Raw genomic sequence first — 24760 nt, 5'->3', positions numbered from 1 at the left:
TTCAAAACCATGGAATAAAATCTTAAAATGGGCGTCACCTTCCAGTGGCATTAAGTGGCAGAGTCAGAAAAGATGGGCAGGAAGATCAGGACAGAACTGACCACGCGGCAGTCACGCGTGTGGGGCCTAACTGCACACACTCTCAGCGTCCGCCATCGAAACGGAGAGACGAGTTTACTGCAAAACGTCCTTGGGCCTCCCTGGCGGTCCAGTGGCTAGGGCTCTAAGCTTCCACCGCACGGGCCATGGGCTCAAACCCCTGTCGGGAATCAAGATTTCCAAGCACAACCAAGGAAAAGGGAAATGCCCTGAAAACGGCCTTGATCAGCTTTAAAAGCAACCACCTCAGATGATGAAGGAATGATCTTTTCTAAGATCAGATCTGTTATCTGAGGGATCTGTCTTCAGACACTTTCTGATTTGAGCAGAGACCATCAGCCCTGAGCACTGCCTTTCTGACTGGGAGGCAGGGCTGGTCCCAAGGCATAACTGCAAATGAGAACACAAGGTCAGCACTGCTACCTGAGGGGGAAGGATGAGGACTCTTTCCTTGGCGTGGGGGGGGGCATATATGAGTGTTCCTTGCCATTTACGTGGCTGAGTTGGGAGGGGCAGCTGGCAGATTATAAGCCTTCAGAACGCTGCAGCTGACGGTGAAAACCAGGAACTGTCTCAGGCAATCCTCTAATCAATCTTCCCTAATGCCCAATGTTCTCCAAAAACATGAAAAAGAGAAAACCAAAAACCTTCTCAATTATTTGAGCCACTCCCACTGTTCATATTGTTCTGTTCCCATTTATTTATAGATCTGAAGAACAAGAGTAAAAACTGTTTATGCCGATGGCTTCACTGATCTGCTGTTTAGATTATTAGCACAGAGAATTCCAAACTGAAGCAGAAACTGTACTTTATTTTCAACACTAACAAAAATAAATACTAAACATCAATCAGAGCTTCAATTTGTACAACCACAATCTTCCAATGGAGTTCAAACGTTTTAATAGAGATTGTCCCATTAATCTTAAATACACATTTATTTTGCCCATGAAATCTTCCCTAAGAAGTGATATGCAACTTCTTTGTACTTCATTATGACTTTCTGTGAAGTTGTACTCCATCACAATCATGGAATCACGCATTCTTGCTAAGAATATATTCAACACAGTACAGTTCATGCCACATATTAACTGCTGAATGATCCTTTACAAATTCATGAACTTGTGTGCTCATTTCTTGGATCTAAATGACAGTAATCATAACATCCTTTTAGGTAACCACAAGCAGCAAAATACAGAACATCATGTAAACACCAACAATCATTCTTCTAGGTACTAGGGAAAACATGAGAATAATAATTTGGCAATATTGATATAAACTGGGTTATGTGCTATTTTGTAAAGATTTTGAGGACAAGGGCCATTTTATTTTCAATTTTATTATATTTCAATGAAATATCTACTATGGTGCCTTTACTTGGGGGTATTGTACTGTGATTATGAAACTGAGGGACAGAAGTCATACAACTGCTTAACATTTCAATGTTAGTAAATTAAATAATTTTTGAAAAAGAATCAGAACTTGTTATTTAGATGGGATTCAGTGAAGTAGTCACTACTGAGATAGGCAAACAAGTTATCTTCCAATACTTTAGAGAGAAGGTGAAGTGACATATTTATTACAATGAATACCCACTGCTCCCTCTCCATCTGTCTGTAGCAACTCATCTCTAAGCCAAACACTTTCAGTCTAGCTTTAGATTGAATTTTAAATCAAAACCAATATTACAATTTCAACATATCGGAGACACAAGGCAAATTTTCTTTACATATATATTATAGTTACAACCCTATAGGAAAAGATTAGCAATTCAATTAAACAAAAATGTCAGAGAATATGAACAATTTACAAAACAGGAACTACAGATAGCTCACATATATGAGAAGTACTCAACATAATATCATCAGTATGTTAGCGTAACAACCTTTCTGAGCACTTAATACGAACTAGTTACTGCATTTTACAAATAATAACTCATTTAATTTTCAGTTTGTAGAAGTAGTTATCATCATAACTCTATTTTAAAAGTGAGAAAATCATAGGCTTAGACAAATCACACTGAGAGCAAGTCATTCAGCTGAGGTTTAATCCTCAGCAAACTGATTTCAGAGCTCATGCCTGGGAGCACTGACCGCCTCCTGACTTGACTCAGATAATGTAAATTAAAACTGTGATGATGAGACATCATGACTTCCAAGGTGCAGAATTCTAACATTATATACCACCCCGAAAAGCACACGTAAGGAATTGGTTACCTCTGGGAAAGGCCACCAGGAGGACTAGCGCAAAGAGAAAGAAGACTTATTTTTCAATCCTCTGTAACCTTCTGAAACAAAAACAAGCGTAATACTGCGCAAGTTCACGTTTACAGCTCTTTAAACATCTGAGACACTTTCACTAAATCAGTGGTTTTGTTTCCTCTACTACCCCGAGGGGCAGTGAGTGGCTGTGCCCTCAGCAAATGCTATCGCAGCCACCGCTGTGACGGTAAGTATGCTACGTAGTCTCCTAAAAAAAAAGCCACCGCTCTCTTACCAGAATTCATAAGTTTCCAAAGTTGATCTACCAAAGCTTCATTGCACAAGGGAGACTCCATGCTCTTAGTAAAGGGTGGGTTTTTAGTCAACATATTTAGAATTTTATGTCTGAAAGATAAGGAAAAATTAAACTTTTGCTAACTGTGAAATAAAAACATTTGAAAATGATCTCAAGTTTCTCCATCTTATTTTATCACCTCTCTTCTTAGACTAAGAACTTTCTCAAACATTTAAAAATAATTCAACAGCTTGAAGTTTTTTTCTACATACGCTTGTCACTACAGAGATAAAATCACTTTTCTTTAACATATGAACTAAGTTAAACATATAAGTGATTAGAAGGGGAAAATATATAATAATACATATATAATAAAATATACAATATACATAACAACCACTTGCTTAACACATATTTAATTAACCACATACAAAGCATCATACTAAATGCACTGGCAAATGACAGTCTTTGTCTTTTTAAAATTTATGTTCCCATGGCGGAATTTTTTTTTACTAAAAAAAAAAAAATTAAACTATAAAATTAATATTTATATACATGGGTAATATGCATATACTTAGGTAAGGGAACAACTGTAGGATTTTATGGACAACTATTACTTGATGAACCTAACCTAGAGCAGAGAATCAGGAAAGTATCCTTAGAGAAATGATGTTCAAACTTAGCTCTAAAGCATAAAAGGGTAATTATAAGTAATTCGTTTCTTTTCCTCCAAATTTTAAGGTTTCAGCCCCCAAATTCTGCAGAGCTTTATCTAACTCTAGTGATCTATCTAAATCAGTAACCCTGATATATATAATAACAAAGAAAAAATTTTTAATGTTAAAAGAGAGAAATTTTAAAAATCTGTATTCTTTAAAAGAATTAGTTCTTATTAAAGGCCATTTTACTATTAGGAGTTTAAAAATCAACCAAAAGCCATAAAAATAAAATGCTATATTTGAGGCAGAAGAAAGGAATGTCACTGATGTTAAGAGAGACAGAAATAGCAGAAATAGAAATGTCTGCCTATCTTTAAGACTAAGAATCCTATCCAATTACAGCAGAATACAGTAGTTCTATATGATGGTTACTCCATGAGTTTAAATAGTAGAACAGATTGAAGGCTGTCAGAGGCGGGGGTGGGGGTGGGGTGACATGGGTAAACGGGGTCAAAGGGTACAAATCTTCCCTTATCTTATAAAATAAGTCTTGGGGGGATAATGTATAGTATGGTGACTATAGTTAGTAACACTGTGTTGCATATTTGAAAGATGCTAACAGAACAGATCTTGAAAGTTCTTATAAGAAAAAATACTTGCAATTATGTAAGTAATAGATGTTAACCAAACTTATGAAGGTGATCATTTTTCAAAATATACGAAAAGAGAATCAATATGCTATACGCCTGAAACTGTCAATTATACCTAAATAGAGACAGACAGGAAGGGAGGGAGGAAAAGAGAAGGCAATGATGACAGAGAAAAGGACAAAGTTTCTATTCAGAGTATAAAGACCAGAAGGGGAAAAAAACCCACAAGAAATATAGCAACTGATGTCCCAAGACACCAAATAACACACGTTCAATACCGTTAATGTGATAACACTCCTATCCTGTAATCATTGACTGCTATTAAAGCTCTTTAAAGACGTGCTGAATTTTTTAACTGTAACTATGAGCTAGATGATATCAAGTAAAGCCTATTGGTGATATAAATAAACTGTATCAATTATGAAGTAAACATGTCAAATATAATCATGAATATATCTTTAAACAGATTTTCAGCTCACAGTATATATAAATGTTCTTGAAACTTGAATATTAAAAACTCCACAACATTTCAAAAGCAATCAGATTGTATAGTATCCAATTGAGAAATATAACTTCAAATATTATATAAAATGGTCTTCAGAATGCAGTTTTGATATCTCAGAAGTATGTGCCTTAATGTTAGTTCTTGATGTGAACTGAAAACATAAATGAACACATGATAAGCTCTGTTTACAATTTCTGTCCCTACTTGCTATCTCTAACGTGTGAGCTCTACCAGAGAACAGACAAGGCTGGCTTCCCGATGACGCTCTCTCATGTAAATAGGTACCCCAGAATGGGTGATTATGAGATTTTTGTCCATGTCAACCTGATCCTTCGTATATACATCAATCCAAGGACAGATTATTTAAAATACAATTCAGATCACAGATCAAGAACCATGAAATAAAAACAGCAAAACTCTGTACAAAGAATATTTTTTAATAAGCATTGCTTAAAACACTGAAATATGCAAGGTGACTTAACCAGGAGCCTACCACAACTAACCTGAAAAATAACTGTTGCTCAAAACCTTCTCCGTTAGGGAGCGGGAACCTCCTACATGTTCCTCACATCCAGATGCATGTCAGTGAGGTTAAATCTGTACAGTGTATCTGTACGCCTTTCCAGAAGAAAATATCTGCCAAATGACGTGCAAACTCGAGCAAGACAATGCTTCTAGGTCTGCGTTCTTATTTCTAGTTGGAATGGCTAAAATCTAAATTATTTTCCAGTTTTCAAATTTCATTTTATGAAACTGAATTATTACAACAAATGAACACAAATTTGAGTCTATTAGGTGTAAAGAAAGGAAGATAGAAATAGTAAAAAAATTTTAATCCTGCTCAAATACACTATAAATATCCTACTCTGCAAAAGAAAGCAGCAGAAATGAACAAAATGAAGAGAATACAAAAATGAAAATAGTTACTAAATCAGGACTGGAATTTTATTTTCCCTTTATTTTCTAAATTTTTAACAATGTTGTATTACATTTTTTGATCCTAAATCCATTTATTAAAAATTAGGATTTTATATGAGTAAGAAAAGGAACAAATGGGATACACCAAAACACTGCTAGTTTAAAACAGAGTGCATCAATTGATAAAGAGCTTTTATGATTTTTTTGATACATAAGGGATTTCCCCACATGTATTGAAAAGGGTTACATAAGCTTTTCTTTAAATTACAATAGAAATCATGTGTAAAATTCAGGGAATTAACATAATAACAATATATCTTTTAAAGTATCTTTCTTTCCAAAGGCAAACCAAATAAAAAACTAGTACCTGGATAAGGTACTCCTATATTTTCAAAAATTAAGACTTAACTCCATGTAAAATTTTCTGAAATTACTTACTTCATGATTTATAAAAACAAAATATTATAGCACGAAAAAACTAACCTTACATAGGGTACGGGGTCATTCTGAATCATGTTAAGTAGCCACTGCAATTCTTCATAACTCCTGTCCACTGAAAATAAAAATAAGGAAATGTATTTGCTGTTAATTATAACAAATTAAACAAGTGACAAACAAGGAGTTCACACTTAGTATTTAGGACTCCGTCTTAGCTAGATTTCTAATCAGAAATGAAGGATGCAGGCAATTTCTTATATTCTTAATGCAACAGGCTACTTTGCAGATTTTACAAGTATTGTGCTATCTATGCAGTCAAAACATAAAAAACAGGACCAAGAGCGTATTTCCCACTTAGGCTCACATCAACGGCAAATACAACATAAAACAAAACTGTAATTTATTAGAGCCCTATATCAGAGATGAATAACTCTAACCGGAAATGTGTTTAAATAAAATTATGCTTCTAGATGCTCAAATCATAGAAGTTTGATATTCAATGGTAACTAAATTAAATCACACAGTAAACTGCTGCTGCCCAAGTGGTTTCTTTCATTTAAGAGCAGCCTTAACTTGTCAATACAACATAAAAAACAGCTGTAAAACTAGTATTATAATTAATTTTAACAAAATTCACTAGCTATTTCCATTTACCTTTTTAAAAACTATTATATTTATGATTTGAAAATCTTTATTTCCAGAATTTAATTTCTAATATTTTCCTTTTCCTCTTCTAGTGAACTGGATTTATGGTACACCTTTAAACATCTTTCAATTAAATCATACTTACTAATTTAGCATTCTTTTGGAAATCATAATATTAACATTCTACTTGATTTCAGGTAGTACTAATTCATGAAAACTTCCTCTTTATGAGATAGTGAACATTATTTGTATACCTTGGCTGGGAACAATGGCCTATTTAGTGAATCTCAGAATTTCCAGATTTCACAAATTGGTAAAAGTCAAAATAAAATTGAAAACTGACACAGGATTACATTTTTTTCTTGCTAAGAAATATATGAAAAAACATTATCTTTACCAGAATTCTTTGAAAGAAAAATTTAACCCTCAACAAAAAGGAAGAACAAATGACAGCCCTTGTTAAACTTGGGTCAACATATATAAGACACACACTATATTGTTCTTACCCTGTTACAATTTCTTTTGAGAAGTAGTATTCCTAATAAAATTTACACAAAAATGTAAGGATTTGAGTGTATTTTCTTCTACTTAATATGTAAAATTTAAGCAATCCTCTCTTCACACAGTTAGATACAAAATTACCATAACTTCTTTATTCCCCACATTTTAGTATAATCTGGAACTTTAGATTTATACATTTCTTATTTTTGCATATTATTTTTTAAGAACTATGTTTTGAAATTTGCATTAAATTTTATACGTTAACAAGTATTTAAGCTTAGATCTCTATTTTACAGGCACAGATGCCTGGCATTTCACTGGGAATTTCATATCACACTTTCATCAATCTTGAGTTATTACTTTGGTTCACCTCCAGATCAGCTGAAAATTATCTTTGGGAAAAAAATTTTTCAGCGCTCCATGGCACGCAGAACTTCCCCAACCAGAGGCTGAACCTGTGCCCCCTGCATTGAAAGCATGAATGGGGACCACCGGATCACTGAGCAAGTCCAGGAATTTTAGTTTTTAAAAATATTACATATAGGCGATGGTCTTCTAAGTCTTCAAGGATACATGAACAACAATTTAGCAAAGCAGAGAATCTTAGATCATAACTTTCCCTAAACATTCTGTTGGCCTGTGCTGTCTTTTGAATTTTTTATACTCTGAAGAATTGATAGGCTACATTATTCTTTTACCTTGTACAATAAATGGGTTCTGACAGTTCTAGGAACAGTTAGAAATTTACAGACTTCCTTAATCTTAAAATTTTAAATTTCATCAGATTCTAGCTTAGGTCAGTCTCATTTACACTCTTTCAAGGTATCCTATTATTTCTTGGATAATAGGGTGCAATATATCTATTATTTTCTTCCACCTATTATTCTTCATGACAATTAAAAAAAATTCCTTCATCTCCTTAACTTTCCTCTCTGTATTTCTGAAAATGTTCTGAATATGCAATATTCGCTTATTCACTTTTTTCCTTTTTTTTTTCTCCAGCTTCACAAAGACATGCTTAACTCCCCTCCTGAAGTTCCCACTTACACCTCTTCCCCGCCCCCAATATTTATTTACTGGCTGTGCTGGGTCCTCCCTGCAGCATGTGACATTCAGCTTCCTGAGCAGGGAGGGAAGCCAGCCCCTGCATTGGGACCGTGGGGTCTCAGCCTCCGGACCACGGGGGAGTCCCCGACTTTTAGCTCTCCTTAGACTCTCACGGAGAAAACTTAAGACAGGTATAAAATGCTTTCTTGAGCCCTTATATAATTTGAAATAACATGTTAATTAAGGCTACAGAATGATATACAGACTTCTTGGAAAGACCAAAGGTATTTATCTATAATTTTATTCTTTTCTCCCATTTACAAATTCTTATATGAATTCTATATTTACCAAAAATTCTAAATCAGTGAGTTAAGAATTAAAAATCAAGATATTTGTATTGCACATACTATGAAAATCCTAATGACTAAATAGTGAATAGTAAACAACTCTTTCTACAATGATATGAGCATGTATGTCTAAAGCATCACCTTTAGTGTAATCAACCACGGCTTCCAAAGCTGCTATTCTGATGTCCACGAAGTGGCCGTACTCTGCGTAAGACTTAAAGAGCGCCGGGTCACTGGGCACGTGCCCGTTCTTCTGAAGCACCCGGATGGCTCTCAGGCAGCTACGAAAAGAGCTCTCACAGTTAGATACTGCTCTTGGAGGATTTTGAACTAAACTTACTTCCTCGGAATATAAAATAATCTGTAACAATAAACTGAAAAATTGATGCAATCTGAATCATCTTTTAATTTTTTAACACTCAGTTTTTATAATGACCCTAAAAAACTATTAAAAGAAAACATATTTCAAAACTTAGGAAATCCAATTTCAGGTATCACTATATTTATAATAGGAACGCACTACAGAAAAATGTATTTAGCATAAGATATAACTTAAATAAAGTACTCTTTCTAAAAGTTTTAGTGATACAAATATGCTTTATTCACTAACATATATGGAAAGCTGAGACTATTTATACTGCTGAATTGGTAAATCAATAATTGTTTTTAGCAAACTCCTAATGAAACAGATAAAACCTGTTGATAGTCATGTACAACAAATTTGAGAGAAACAAAAAATCTTAAAAGAAGTCTAACAATAGAGGGGTGTTTAAAGTATATCCAATGGGATAAAAGCTTATGCAGATTTCAAATGTAACACTTATGAATAATTTCTAATGACATGAGGAAGTATTCATGATATAAGTAGAATACAAAAATTATATATATATGTCAAAAGTTAAAAATTGATATAGTTATCACAGGAAAAAATTTAGAAGACCTCCAAGAGAGTAATAATTTACCTATGGATGCTAGACTCATATAAGATTTTTTTTACTTTATTTCTCTATTTTCTATGAAAATAAATTTCTCTAATAACTATGAAAGCAAGTAATATTAAGAAGCAAATATGAAGAATCATTATACCTGACAGTGATGGTGTGCCTGTAACTTGGAAGAAGTTTTTCCATATTCAAAAACCTAGTGATTTCTTCAAGAATGAGTCGCACATCCGGATTTAAGTTATCCAAAGTTCGAACTTCATTATTCACACTGACCGCAGGTGTAACAGAGTTGGCAAGGGCATCGATCATCTCTGCGCGGTAATAGTTGTCTGAAAACTAGGCCAAGAGACAGTTATGAGATGATGATAAATTTACACTTCTTTCCAAAAGTGAATGAAATAAAATACAGTAACTGTAAAAACGTAAGTTATCTGCAAAGACAAGCAAGTTTTTAGGTAAGTATTCAACTCTGTCCTTTGGCATAGACTCACATATTGGAAAAAAAGAGTGAAAGAGATTTACTTAATAGTAACACACTAGCTACTAGGACATGGAACGACAGACTGGTTCCCAATAGGAAAAGGAGTACGTCAAGGCTGTATATTGTCTCCCTGCTTATTTAACTCATATGCAGAGCACGTCATGAGAAACGCTGGGCTGGAGGAAGCACAAGATGGAATCAAGATTGCTGGGAGGAGTATCAATAACCTCAGATATGCAGATGACACCACCCTTATGGCAGAAAGTGAAGAACTAAAAGAGCCTCTTGATGAAAGTGAAAGAGGAGAGTGAAAAAGTTGGCTTAAAGGGCAACATTCAGAAAACTAAGATCATGGCATCTGGTCCCATCACTTCATTGCAAATAGATGGGGCAACAGTGGAAACAGTGGCTGACTTTATTTTTTTGGGCTCCAAAATCACTGCAGATGGTGATTGCAGCCATGAAATTAAAAGATGCTTACTCCTTGGAAGGAAAGTTATGACCAACCTAGATAGCATATTAAAAAGCAGAGACATTATTTTGTCAACAAAGGTCCGCCTAGTCAAGGCTATGGTTTTTCCAGTGGTCATGTATGGATGTGACAGTTGGACTGTGAAGAAAGCTGAGCGCTGAAAAATTGATGCTTTTGAATGTGGTGTTGGAGAAGACTCTTGAGAGTCCCTTGGACTGCAAGGAGACCCAACCAGTCCAACCTAAAGGAGATCAGTCCTGGGTGTTCATTGGAAGGACTGATGCTGAAGCTGAAATTCCAATACTTTGGCCAGCTGATGCGAAGAGCTGACTCACTGGAAAAGACCCTGATGCTGGGAAAGATTGAAGGCAGGAGGAGAAGGGGATGTCAGAGGATGAGATGGTTAGATGACATCACCGACTCAATGGACATGTGTTTGGGAGGACTCTGGGAGTTTGTGATGGACAGGGAGGCCTAGCGTGCTGTGATTCATGGGATCGTAAAGAGTTGGACACAACTGAGTGACTGAACTGAACACACTAGCTTACCTGACGAATGTTTACTACATGTAAGGCACTCTCATAGTAATCTAGCCAGATATGTCTAAAAGGAAGACGGCAGTTCACAAATTCTGCTGGCAATATAGAGTTCTGAATCAGCTATTTTGTGTTCCACTCTCATCTAAGACATCTAACCAAGGGTCATCAGATAGCTGAAAAAAGCATCAACAGAAAGAGAGACCAGAACAAAGCGGGGAAAGCAGCTTGGAGGAAATAAGAGGATACAAAGAAAAGAAAACCAGTAGAGGGAAAAAAATTCAAAAGTTGTCCTTAACATAGTCTGAGAAATAACCAATGATATGCCTTCCAACAGAATAATACATGTTTAAAAGAAAGAAATATGCAGGGAATCAGAATCAAAATTAAATTGGAATATAAAATTGAAAAAAAACTTGAAATTTTGAGGAAAAAAGTTAAAAAATAGGAAGGAAAGCACAAGGAAGCTGGAGGGCTGGTGTAGGAGACTCAGGAAGAGCAGAGAAGACGGAGGAGTCTATCCCCAAAATGAACAAACGTTTCTAAATCCACACCCCAGTCGATTCCCAGAAGACCAATTTAACTGACAGCAATCCAGGTGTGGCTTGATTTAAACTCAGATCAGATGTACTGGCCTAGAAATTTGAATGTAGAGCAAGCAAGTTAATTCTACCAGCAGGGTTATTTACATTCAGAGATTACTTAAATAATGCTCATAAGTTTTCCGCAAGTACATTTACAGCTCCACTTACTGTGGATAACTACTTGCTCTCCAGAAATCTGTGTCCACACACCCCCACTTTAGCAGTGATAAACCTAGCTGCTGAACCCTGAGGCCAGAATCAGACTGCCACAGGCTCACAGCTCTTCTGCAGTTTCCTGTTTGTCTCTGGCTGCTCCGTGCAGCGAGCAGGTTCTTCGTTCCCCAGCCAGGTACTGAAGCTGCACCCCCTGCAGTGAAACCATGGCGTATCAACCACTGGACCTTCAGGGAAGTCCCAAATATATGTTTCAACGAAATGTGAGATGGCAACTCCCATGACTTCTTTTTCTATTTAACATGGTATACTGCCTAGCATAGCATATATTCTCAAAAACACTTGCTGATTGTTAGAATGATAATGAGTAAGGTGAAATAACTTTTGAAGCATGGCATTCAATAGCTATTTACTAAATTGTGAATAGAACACACATGATGGTTAAAAAAAGAAAAGAGTCAAACTCATCAACAAACAAGTTATCCAAGAGGAACTGTTTTCTGATAGAAGAAAAAAGCAGTAAGAATAAAATTGCGGTGTCAGACTTCACCAAAACAAACATCAGCTGAGTTCCCAAAATTTGATGTGCTACTCTGTCCACATTATAACAGGTGTAAGGAACATTTAAAAATCAACCAATCTTGGTTTTCGGATATCTGGTTATTATAATAAATCATATTTGTATGTTTCTATCTCTAGAAATTTCAAGTCCCATGGACACAACAATGTTTCATAGTCTAAATATTTCTCTTGAAAACAAAATATCACTGGCTAGTTTTATTAACATTAAAGTAACGTACCTTATTTTTTCTGTTGTCATTGTACTTGATTAAGTCTAAAATAAATGTTAAGACTTCTTTGGGACAAAGGTTGTGAACATCTCTCAATAAGGCCATTGCAACTGGCATAGTCTAGAAAAAAAATTTTGTTTTCAATTTTCATCACTATAATTCAACGCAGTGCATGCTGAAAAAGGGCTGCCCTGGGGCTGACAGTATCTGGAGGGAGTCCAGGCGCCCAGCCCCCCTGGCTCCTACCCCTCCCACGGGAACAGGCCTCAAGCGCTGGAGCAAGAGAGCTAAGCAGGAGCCCCAGGGGAGTGCCGCAGAGCTGGAGGCACTTGGGAGCCCCCCTGCGGGAAGAGGGACACGTCACACAAACGCAGCTCCATGATTTAGAGGAAAAGGGATGCGTGGGCTTGAGCGCCATCAGATCGGCACCCCACTGCCTCTAAGGGGGCTTATCTCAGCCAGCTGCTTGCTGAGCACCACTTTCAAGGTTAACAGATACAGTGGCTAGAGGCATATGGCAGACAGCAGAATTCAACTACTAGTCTCAAGACACACAGACTCTCCAGTACCACCTTGTTCTCAGCCTAAGGAAAAATGGTAAATTACCTGAAATCCAACTTCCCCCTTTTCAAATTTTCATAGACAAGTTTTCTAAGGAGGTGGAAGCCTGACCCACAGAGGTAACCTCTACCAGAACAATAAGCAGAGCAAAGCTATTCCAACTCAAGACAGAACCACAGACAATGGACATCACAGTCCCCAGTACAGAGAGATTTGAACTATTTTCTCATGTGATCAAAATAACTGTAACCTCTAAACTGGTGGACAAAATGTAGTGTGGCTCCTTTGCTAGGCTGAAGGCGCAGAAGCAACAGATGGTCGCTGCTCCAGCAGGTGTTACCAAGGCTGTAAGAACGGAGGGAAAGATTCTGTTTCACAGACACAGGACTTAAATTTAAGCATGAATCTTCGTTCTTTTCTCTGGCCCTGCAAGTATTATGTGAAAGGTGAACTGGTCTGAAAGCACTGGCTTCTCCAATTTTTTTTGACTGCAAACCACACTAAGAAATATGTTTATACCCCAACTGAACACACACATACAGTCACATATACAAACTAAAAAAAAAACCAAAAGAACTTATACCTACGCTTATTACATGTGCTGAATTCTGATACTGCCTATTGTTTTACTTTGTTTAAAAACAAAAACAAAAAAACTTACAAACTGATTTCATGACTGCCTGCCTAACGGGTCACAACTCCCACTCTGCACAATGACCCAAGGCCCACGGAAGAACAAGGGCACAGCCAAGGGGACGTGCTCGACAAGGCACGGAAATCAGCTTGCTTCCAGGCCACACGTTAGTGAAACGGCAACAGCCAAGAGCTGAGCAACACGTTCAAGGACTACGAAAGGCTCAGCTGTTAAAAGTAACAGACGCCTCAGACTTCTTTGATCGCACCAACACTGGCTTTCCTCACCCCAGGTCTCCTGAGTCCGCTCTGCTGACGACATCCACTGTAGCGGCGTCATGACTCCCACTCAGCGCGTGTCTCAGCACGGCTGAGTGACCCTCGCCCACCTCCCTCCTTCACTCACAGACTGCACCTTGCTGAACACCCCCTCAACACCTGCCACTTCATTTAACCTGGTTTCTACCTGCCTCAGAATTTTATCTTTTCTAAAATTGACTTTCCAAGTATGTCCTGCCCACTACCAGCAACTTCAGAATTCGCTCTATCTTGTCTTTTTTGTCTTTACTTGCTTCCACGCGAACATTTCATCTGCTCCACTGGTTCTTCACTTTGTGCCAGACATGCCTCAAGCCTTTTCTCCCTCTACACAAAATAAAACCTAAAGTGCCCTTTCTCAGCCTTGCTTTATCCTTAACATGTCTCCTTTTCTCATACTCCTCAACTTTACTCCTCCTTCTAGTTCAATCTAGTTAATCCAACCTTTGCCTTCGTTATTATTAAGTTACTCAAAATATTTTACAAGTGATTTCCAAGTTGCCCAAACACTGACCACCCCGCCAATCCCACACCGCTTCCTAAACAGTGACTTCATCACACCACCACTTTTTAAATTACCATTTATAAACAACTTACTATGTGATAAAAATATAGTGTAAAACCCTTCACATGCTTGATATTACTTAATTCTAAAAAAGATAAACTTTACAAATGACTAAACCAAGGCTTAGAGTTGAAAGACTTGTCCTCTTGCAAACTGCTAGTGAGGAGCAGAGCCAGGACTACGCCAGAGCTGCGCGCTGCACTGTCTCTGGCCCAGAAACGCTGTCCACACGCGCCAGGCAAGCCGTCAGGGCTCTCGGGTACCTCCGTCCCCCATCTCCATCCCCCAGGGAGCCAACCAAAAAGTCAAATCATCCATTTCTACTGACTTCAGTATTAATGTGGACAGTGAGTCACTTGCACACAGTTCATAAAACCAAAGAACAATCAAAACTTTGGAAAGTATTTTAGAAGCAAAAAGAGAAAAAAGACAAAATAATCTGTAGGAAAGTAAACAATATTCGAAGAGTCCTCAAGGTAAATGAATACATACTGATACTGGCATAAAGTAATTATAAGAACACTAGAAGGGCAACTGTACCTTCTGCAGAAAGTAACTCTGAAAGCTCATGAAGTTGTTTGTCTTCACAATGTTTGGACACGTTTTACAGCAAAACATCCTGGTGAAGAGCGACTTCATGGCTGGCGGCCCTGTCCACGTGCTCACCATTGAGTTTGCAATCTGCAAATAGTTAGAAAACGGAATAATTCCTGTCACCATGGCACATGTATTTTTAAATAAGTAAAATAGCTTTCTGAAAGTTATCAATATAATGGATTCATTTCCAAGGATTTCAATTCTTAAACCTTTAATATATTTCAGCATCTCACTATCATTTCCAAGAAAATATATAAACTCACCCCTCCTAAAATTCTATGTACGTGTGTAACTATTTTCTATTAGTTAATCTCTAAATTGGAGCATTCCTTTTATGTTTTAAGAAATCTTGTTTACAAAGACTTCTAAATTTGTCCATTCAGGCAGATAAGTTCTAATATTTTAATCAGATAGAAACATCACCATGCACTTTAAATAAGGCTTTTAACTCTACTCTAACTGAAAAATAACACAAATACAGTCCTACCACTTAAGTCTGTAAGAACACATTACAAAGAAAATACATCTTGTTATTGATACTTTGAAAGTGAAAGGTGCTCAGTCGTATTTGACTCTTTGTGACCCCAGGGACTGCAGTCTGCCAGGCTCCTCTGTCCATGGAATTCTCCAGGTCAGAATCCTGGAGTGCGTAGCCTTACCCTTCTCCAGGGGATCATCCCAACCCAGGGACTGAACCCAGGTCTCCTGCATTACAGGTGGATTCTTTACCATCTGAGCCACCAAGAAAGCTAATAGTGTATAAAAACCACAGCTGAAAAGAATGAAATTATAATTAACTTTAAATAACACAGGCTATAATTTTACGGATTTGCTAAGGATTTAGCATGTGAGAATTACAAGAACTTTACAGAAGCAATAAAATTACACCCTCAGCAGATGATTATCAAAGAAAATCATATTTTCCCTTATATATCTGAGTAGATAAAGGGGTCTAACTACTCACTATTTACCATTAAAGGTGAAACAAATATAAATCATTATCATCTGCTGAAATGCTGGACAAGTGGATATAGCAGTGAGGAAAGCAAGAGAGTCAATACATGGGAATGAACTTATCATCAAGATGCTTTTAAAGACCTGGAACCCAGGATTTCTGGTCAAATATCTGTCAGCACGTTTTGATTTTCATTTGTTCTATCATCAAATGTTTCTTTTCTTTTTTGGGGGATCTAAAGAAAAATATTTACTTTTCTTAATAAATTAACTTTTGTAGAATGCTAAATGATAGAATCTATCATTTTAAATTCCATATCCCTATACTGAATACTAAGCTCTATCCAACAAGAAATCACCACCATAGTGGGATAAATTAATGAATGAATGAATTTCACGTACCATAAGGTAAAACATCCCTCAAACCAAGGAACTGCTTACATTTTTGCTTTAACAATGTGCAGGGCAATGCAATAAAATGGGGAAAATTCTCTTTGCTTTTGAAATCTTTCAGTTTGACAGTCACAAAACTTCGGTGCACAATTTATTTTCGGGTCAAAACATGTTTCTTTCAAATCGGCCTTGTTAAAAGAATGTGGCAAAGGAGACCAATCACACCAAGTAAAATGAAAGACTGCAGAGAAGTTTAATTCCTCTTCAGTGTTGTTTTTTTAAATGCACTAGCCATCTTATTTTCTTTCCACTGCACATAACGTCACCTTTGCAAGGCAGAAGCAGGCGGACATCCTCACTCGGTAGAAACACTGCTCCTGCTCCAGTATGTCGGTGAGGGCCAGCCGGGACGCGGGAGTGGGGAACTTCTCCAAGGCCGAGATGGCCTCCTGCTGGGCCACCACGTCCCTCTCATAGCGGAGCTGGTACTGCCACATGAAGTCCGCCTGCTCAAACTCCACCTTCCGCAGCACCGCCATGTCCGGGTCGATCCTGATCCACAGCAGAGGAGAGTCCGCACTGAAAGCAGAGAGCAGGCTCGTCTCCTTCTTTCCGACTTCATATGTTTATAAACAAACACACAGCATTTACTAACCGGACTGTCTGCTCTGTGCTGTATTCAAAACTGCCTGGAGTTTTACTATATTCGTTTGCTGTTTTTTCTTAAAATCACACCGACAACTTTCTCATTATATCTAACATGAATTTCAAGTTTTATATGTCTAACCTATATCAATCTTGCTGAAACAAAAAAATCCACCTGAAAAAATAATTTGGGGACTTTATTAGTGACTACAGTGTGAAAAGGGAAAACGGGACCAAATTTCTTCATTTTATTTCCTAAAGCTTAACACTTGACAATCGTTACAAATGCCACTCTATTAGAAATCAATCTGTGACTGAACTTACTTCTTATTAATTTACTAAATTAATTTGTTTCACTGACTTTTAATATTTTTTAAAAATGCTAGTCTCATGATGATCATTATCAAATAGAAAGTCCTGAAATCATAGTTCAGAGGCACAGCACAAATTTATCCTCAGGTAGTTCTCAAAGTCACAAACACAGTTTTGAAAAAAACCAGTCTCTTTTAACAAAAGAACAGCACCTGAAATATTGATACAATTCAACAAATACTACTGGTACTTAATATAGGTGAGACACTTGATGTGAAAAGATTATATAACCTGTGTAGTAAACAGCAGTGATATTTGGTACCCAAGTTAGTAAACAATTACAGATATTCTATATTTTTATAAAGCATTTATATTTTTATAAAATACATAGGCATTAAAAAAAATACACAGGCACAATATGGATGGGCAAAATAAAGTTTGAGCTACATTGTATTTAAAAATAAAATGCTGTCAATCAGTAAATGTCACCACAAAAAATTTACAATGATATTCAAATTGCTTTTTGCAAACAAAGGAGGCCTCACAGTGCCCTGAGGCTCTGTCCAAAAACCAAGAAAACCAGTATCATCTGACAGCTTACTGGAAATGCAAGCTGTCAGGACTCAACAAGTGAAATGCTGGATCAGAAACTAAATTCTAAGGAGATCCCCAAGTACTGTACAGGCACTGCAGCTTAGAAGCACTTCTCTAGAGTTCACCAGTGAAGCAAGAAAGCTAATTCAAGGCTATTTCCTCTGTATTTTATCTGGACCAGGCTAGATTTACTTTTCTCTCTTTGATTAATTATAATTTTATGTTTGATCTGTTATTAACGTAAGGTTTCTTTTGCCGTTTGAAAGTTTTAACGGCACCAATTTGAGAACATTTACATACTTTTAGATGTATATTACAAGACAAATGAGAATGTAGAAAATATTGTATCTTTGAATTTAAGTAACTAACTTACTCCATTGCAGAAAGATCCATGTCAACTTCTTCGCCATTCATCAGTGGAATTTTTTTCTTCTTATTTCTACATTTAATGAAAAGTAAGTTAGAAAATTCTGACATTTCCAATTTTGACAAGAGGTAAAGAGCAGCTGAAGTTCAAATTAAGAATAGCATGTAGTGTTGAAAGATATTCTAAGGAGGAAGAGATGGAAAATATAATGGAATTTAAACACAACAAAACCTATCTACTTTGAAACTGAAGAGGATGAAATAAATGATATTAAAAGGTCTTCCTGATCAATGTTTAACAAAAGTCAGAAATATCTAATTAAAAGTCAACTTAAAACATATACATATTTCAAAGAACTAGTACCTGGAAATTTTATACAAGAAGGTAAGAGATCTACCAATAAAGAAATGCTTTATTGAAAAAAAACAACACAGGCCTGAACTGAGAAATGAATGATTCTGAACAAGTGCTATACATGCAAGGTGCTACCCTATATGAAATGAAGTAAGAAGTTAACTACAAAACATCCTCACAGTATGAATTAACATGCATAATTAGTTAACATGCACAAGATTTATGATGAGCCAAAACAAAAGCAACTGCCTCCATGTAAGTCGCTCCTGAATAATTAAATCTTCTGGACACTACACTAAATGCATGGTCATGTGAGGGCAAACACAGATGGGAAGAGAGAGCACACTCTTCTTGTGCTCCTCATGACCTGCTGTTATTACGGAGAAAACAAAACTAAGGAAATGTGATGAAAAGGGTAGCAATCAGATGCTCCCAATGTCAAAGGTGAACAGAACAAAAAGAAGAAGGATCTCCTTTGAACTAAGAAAGAATTTTCACAGAGAATGATTACAGGGAGACTTCAGAATCAAGTTCTCTAAAGGACTCAAAATCAACTGACATGCTTGTCTGTTTGAGATGACCTAAGTGCAGTCATGAATAAAAAACTTTTGTTCCTAAAATTCTGACATTGATACACACTCCTCCAGCAAAGAATAAAAATGTTCTCATTTTTCACTAGTCAGAGTATGTGCTGAGTTAAAAAAAAAAAGTGGTAAAGAAAAAGCATATTAAATAAAAGATGAACTATTGCTGGCAATGTGCCTGAGGAAGACATCTGGGCTGTTCCTACGGTCACGGTGACACGGAGAAAAGGGAGGGTAGACACGGGACGAGAAGGCAGGGGCTTTTTCATGACATATGTACTCAGTTGCTTTCTTTAGAGTCAATGTTCATTTCCCCCAAATTTTCTATAGCTATTAATCCAATGAGATTAGTAAGAACAACCCTAAGCAATCTGTCCTGAATTTTTCCTGGCTCCCAAAACTCAAACTTCCATTCTACCTCCCCCTGTTCCTACAAAATAAGGATTCTCATACTTAAATTTTAAAATTACTTGTTTAATTCTAAGGATAAAAATGTTGTCAAGAACAGAAAGTGGATACAGAATCTGGTAATACTAACCTGAAGTAAAATGGGGGAAAAAAGATAGTAGATAACATGTCCTCTACCTAAAAAATCAGCGTTTTTATTGTAGACAGTGCCTACCTTCTGCTTTTGGAATGGCACGGTATATCATGCTTAAGACTGTTTTCTTCAATTTGCAATGTATGATTGAAGGATCCATCTAACTCCTGTACTGTCACTTTAAGTGGTCCCTTTAAAAAGAAACATACTGTTCAAAGATAGTGCTAGGAAAAGAAAAAAGAACAAAACCAAATCATGTGTGCTCTTACATGTAAGGAACATTCACCAAGATATTACACAACACTGTCTACTCAGAAGGGCAGCTGGTGGCAGAGGGGGGATCTGGGAGACACTGGTTCCCCAAGACCTCTATAAGTAAGCCCTCCTTCCCATCACTGACACTGGGTGTTTGCTCAATTTCAGTCTTTGCAAACGAAATCTCACTATGAAAGTTCCAATCAGCTCCTCACCCATAAGCCGTTCCTTTATTTAAACTGGGCAGAAAGTGGTGCAGAAAGGCCATTTTGTAAAAAAAACTTACCACATATTTCTGGGTTCCAGGAGATGTATAATCTTGTTTTATTTCCAATTCCAAGACATTTCGCTTTCTATTAAAGGCAAAACTTCCGTAAAATTTTACCACTCCGCTCTGGTCTCTGAAGAACTGTAAAGGAATCTTTGCAAACTGGAATGAACATGTACTAAAAAAAATAAATTATTCATTAGGGTCATCATAATTTTCAAACACATTCCCACCAGTTCAAAGCTTAAGAGCATACTCCACTGTAAACCAGGTGGCAAAGCATTCAAAATTCCTGTGAAAAATGCTTTCCCAGATTTAAAAGAAAAGATCTTTCAAAAAAAGTTTTTTTGAAAGAAGCAAAACCACTCTACAGGGTTATTAATATAGACAGTGCTTTGAAATGAAAAAATGTAACAACCGAAAAGCTCCAAGACAGCACGCAAGCTGCGCCAATCCCAGTCACAGCTAAGAGCCGTCAGGCCACTGCGTCTCACAAGCGACCCTACAGGCCTGCCTGGTGGGTCACTCACCTCCCTTACCGTCACGCCTACTGCTGCGCTCACACACTGGAAGGTACTTTACAGTAAGCTAAACGCCACGAATACACATGTGCATGGATGTGTGCACCCCAGTGGCTAGCGGGCACCTCAGAGGAAATGATGTACAGCTCCTAGTAACATCCACCATTACTTGTCTCCTTTTATCCCCCAGAGCTCTTCCTTCTTCCCCTTATACAAATAACCTTCCCTCCTTCACTTAACTACTACTGAAAAGGATACACCCACTGCTTTATTAAAGGCTGGATGTCTTTGCCAGAGACATTCGAAATGGATTTCAAAAATCCAGATGTGGAAACCAACATTTGACTCCACATATGTGACTGGAACTTCTGAGATGAAGCAGTACTAGCCAAACTTAGCAGTTTATTGAAAACCTGTAAGAAAGTATCATTTAGTGTGTCTGTGTAACACAATTATAGATTGCTTTCAATTCTGTACTATTCCCACTTTGCAATGTAAGTTTATTATATAGACAATCATAGAAGACAACAATTTCACATCTTACTTCATAGACTGTCTTATTTAAAAACTATGAGTAGTAAAGCATGAAAAGATTTAAACAGCCAGACTACAAAACTATTCCTCCAAACATAACTGAACTTTAATGATGTCCTGGCCAGACAATGGCACTGTGTTTCTAGGAACGATAACAATACACATCTATAATGTACTGTGCCATGAGCTTTAAGAAGTTGAGAACCTGCATGTGGATTTATACCACTCTAAGAAGTGGACTGGCTCTTTACAGACCACCTCTCACTTGATACTTGTTCTTCAAAGGCAAGGTGAAGGATAGAGGATTCAAGAAACTCAATTTTGAGGCAAATTTAAAATGCTTTTTCAAAGAGATTACTACAAAGTTATTCTTCATTTACCTCTAAGAACATCATCAATGGGAAAAAAAAAGGCCAAGCATTTATAATACAAGTGGCTTCTATCATCTCAACTAGAACATCTCCACGAGTTCCATCAAAACTTGCTTAAACATAAGGGAAAACTTAGCAACAGAAAAAATAAACATCTTTTGAATAAATTTGCTTTTTTCTGCTGAAAATATCTTCCTCTTTAACATTCTAAATACTGCCAAACACAAAATCCTAGCATAACTAGGATTTAACCTCACATTTTAATCTTATCTTCATAAAAACCCTGCACTGCATGGATCAAGTATTGATACCCACTCTGGGTATCACAAACAAAAAGAATAGGTTAACTGGCACAAAACCAGAAATTCAGATCAAAGGAACAAGATAGAAAGCCCAGAAACAAACCCTTGCACCTATGGGTACCTTATCTTTGACAAAGGAGGCAAGAACATACAACGGGCCAAAGCCAGCCTCTTCAATAAGTGGTGCTGGGAAAACTGGGCAGCTACATGTAAAGAGTGAAATTAGAACACTTCCTAACACCATACACAAAGATAAACTCAAAATGGATTAAAGACCTATATGTAAGACCAGAAACTCTAAAACTCTTAGAGGAAAACATAGGCAGAACACTTTATGACATAAATCAAAGCAAGATCCTCTATGACCCACCTCCTAGAGTAGTAGAAATAAAAACAAAAGTCAACAAGTGGGACCTGATTAAACTTAAAAGCTTTTGCACAGCAAAGGAAACTCTAAGCAAGGTGAGAAGACAACCCTCAGAAAGGGAGAAACTAATAGCAAATGAAACAACTGACAAAGGATTAATTTCCAAAATATACAAGCAGCTCATTCAACTCAATACCAGAAAAACAAACAACCCAATCAAAAAGTGGGAAAAAGACCTAAACAGACATTTCTCCAAAGAAGACATACAGATGGCTAACAAACACATGAAAAGATGCTCAACATCACTCATTATTAGAGAAATGCACATCAAAACTACAAAGAGGTATCACCTCACACCGGTCAGAATGGCCCTCATCAAAAAGTCTACAAACAGTAAGTGCTGCAGAGGGTGTGGAGGAAAGGGAACACTCTTGCACTGTTGGTGGGAATGTAAATTGATACAGCCACTATGGAAGATGATATGGGGATTCCTTAGAAAACTAGGAATAACACCACCAAATGACCCAGCAATCCCACTGCTAGGCATACACCCAGAGGAAACCAAAATGGAAAGAGACACGTGTATCCCATTGTTCACTGCAGCACTATTTATGATAACTAGACCATGGAAGCAACCTAGATGTCCATCAACAGATAAATGGATAAAGAAAACACAATGGAATATTACTCGGTCATAAAAAGGAATGCCTTTGAGTCAGTTCTAATGAGATGGATGAACCCAGAACCTATTTTACAGAGTGAAGTAAGTCAGAAAGAGAAAGATAAACTTTGGACTCTATCGCGTATGTACGGAATCTAGAAAAATGGTATTGAAGAATTTATTTACAGGACAGCAATGAGAAACAGACATAGAGAACAGACTAATGGACATGGGAAGAGGGGAGGAGACGGTGAGATGTATGCAGAGAGTAACCTGGAAACTTACATCACCATGTGTAAAATAGACAGCCAGCAAATTTGCTGTATGGCTCAGGAAACTCAAAAAGGGACTCTATCACCGAGCGGGGTGGGATGGGGTGGGAGGTGGGAGGGAGGTTCAAAAGGGAGGTGATGTGTATATATCTATGAGTGATTCATGTTGAGGTTTGACAGAAAACAACACAATTCTGTAAAGCAATTATCCTTCAGTAGATAAATTAAAAAAAAAAAAAAAAAAAAGAACAGCTTACTTACTGGACAAACAGCTAATTAGTAACTGAACTTCAGCTATAAAGCCAGATGCCCTGATTCCTAGTCTACAGAATAGTATTCAGATTATATGCACATAGAACAGATCTTTCTTTACAATTATTAAGTTCTTTAATACTTACCTGCAACATAAATTCCATACTGATCCTGTTTTCAATCAATCTCATCACAAGGTGAGCTTTACACTGAAACATAGTGTAGTATTCCCAGGAGAGCGTATGTGGATGCTTTATCGAGAAGTGCAGATGGGACGCTGGGCTAAGAAAACAGATTTTCTTAGTGTAACAAATCTGAATGAAGTAAATAATACATTTCATGGCTACATCAAGACACTAAGTCAAAAACCTCACGGGAATACCTGAGAAATTCCTTAGTATGAGACCAACAAAGACTAGGAAACATCTAAAAATAAACAACTGTAAATAAATCATAAAGTCTTATGAAAGGACATAAAGGAAAATTTGAATAAATGGAAACACCTCCTAGGCAGGAAGACACCAAGTGTAAATAATTCAATGCTCTCCAAATTCATTCATACGATCAATGTAATTCCAATCAACATCCCCAGGTTAAAGCACACACAAAAAACCACTCAAGGTGGATCATATATCTAAAACAAAAACAATGATAAAAGTACTAGAAAAAAATAAAGGAAAAAATTTTCTTTTCATAATTTTGGGATGGGAAAAATCTTCATAAGGAAAAATATAAAATCCACAGGACATAAAGACCAGATTGACCATGTAAAAATGAAAAATTCTGACATGATGAAAGAGATTATCAGTAAAAGAAAGGCACAGTCCGCCGAAAAGATTTATGACATACATGAAAATTTGAAGTGTTTACACTTTTTTACTATTTCAAATAATGCTACAGTGACTATCTTTTAATACATATGCAAGTACTTCTCTACAGCAAATATCTAGAAGAATAGTTTCTATATGATAGCAGAAATTGAACAACTGAATCTAAAAATTACCCATTTTAGAATTTCGATTGGTACCAACAAATTACCCTGCAAAATTAGTGTTACCAAATTATTCTCTCACAATCAGTATGTAAGAATAGTCATTACACTTCCTTAAAAAATACAGCATATTGAAATTTAAAATATTTGCTAAATTGATATTTGAAAAATTACTTTTAAAGTTCACTTAGTACTTCTGAGCTTATGCACAGCAATATGAAAAAGGTTACATAAACTCCAAGGTATCATGGAATACTATATACA

At 36.7% G+C, this 24760-nt stretch overlaps 1 protein-coding gene across 5 annotated transcripts in view; it reads right to left on the bottom strand.

The window, feature by feature from the left end:
- Positions 1-24760, bottom strand: part of TAF2 (TATA-box binding protein associated factor 2) — an 81374-nt gene that overhangs the window by 24503 nt on the left and 32111 nt on the right. For 4 of the 5 annotated variants that reach the window (XM_065902503.1, XM_065902504.1, XM_065902505.1 and 1 more), the window contains 12 exons: positions 23652-23787; positions 21005-21159; positions 20244-20358; positions 19784-19893; positions 18230-18295; positions 16632-16884; positions 14902-15042; positions 12294-12404; positions 9389-9582; positions 8444-8583; positions 5808-5877; positions 2593-2702 (listed from right to left, as the gene is read on the bottom strand). In XM_065902503.1, coding sequence (XP_065758575.1) covers positions 2593-2702; positions 5808-5877; positions 8444-8583; positions 9389-9582; positions 12294-12404; positions 14902-15042; positions 16632-16884; positions 18230-18295; positions 19784-19893; positions 20244-20358; positions 21005-21159; positions 23652-23787 — 1601 coding nt within the window. Of the gene's footprint in view, positions 1-890; positions 1240-2592; positions 2703-5807; positions 5878-8443; positions 8584-9388; positions 9583-12293; positions 12405-14901; positions 15043-16631; positions 16885-18229; positions 18296-19783; positions 19894-20243; positions 20359-21004; positions 21160-23651; positions 23788-24760 lie in introns of those variants that run through there. The other variant, XM_065902507.1, reaches the window with a different exon arrangement.

The sequence above is a fragment of the Muntiacus reevesi genome, chromosome 12 (assembly GCF_963930625.1).
Source record: "Muntiacus reevesi chromosome 12, mMunRee1.1, whole genome shotgun sequence".
NCBI classification, from domain to species: domain Eukaryota; kingdom Metazoa; phylum Chordata; class Mammalia; order Artiodactyla; family Cervidae; genus Muntiacus; species Muntiacus reevesi.
This window is presented reverse-complemented; position numbering and strand designations above follow the sequence as displayed.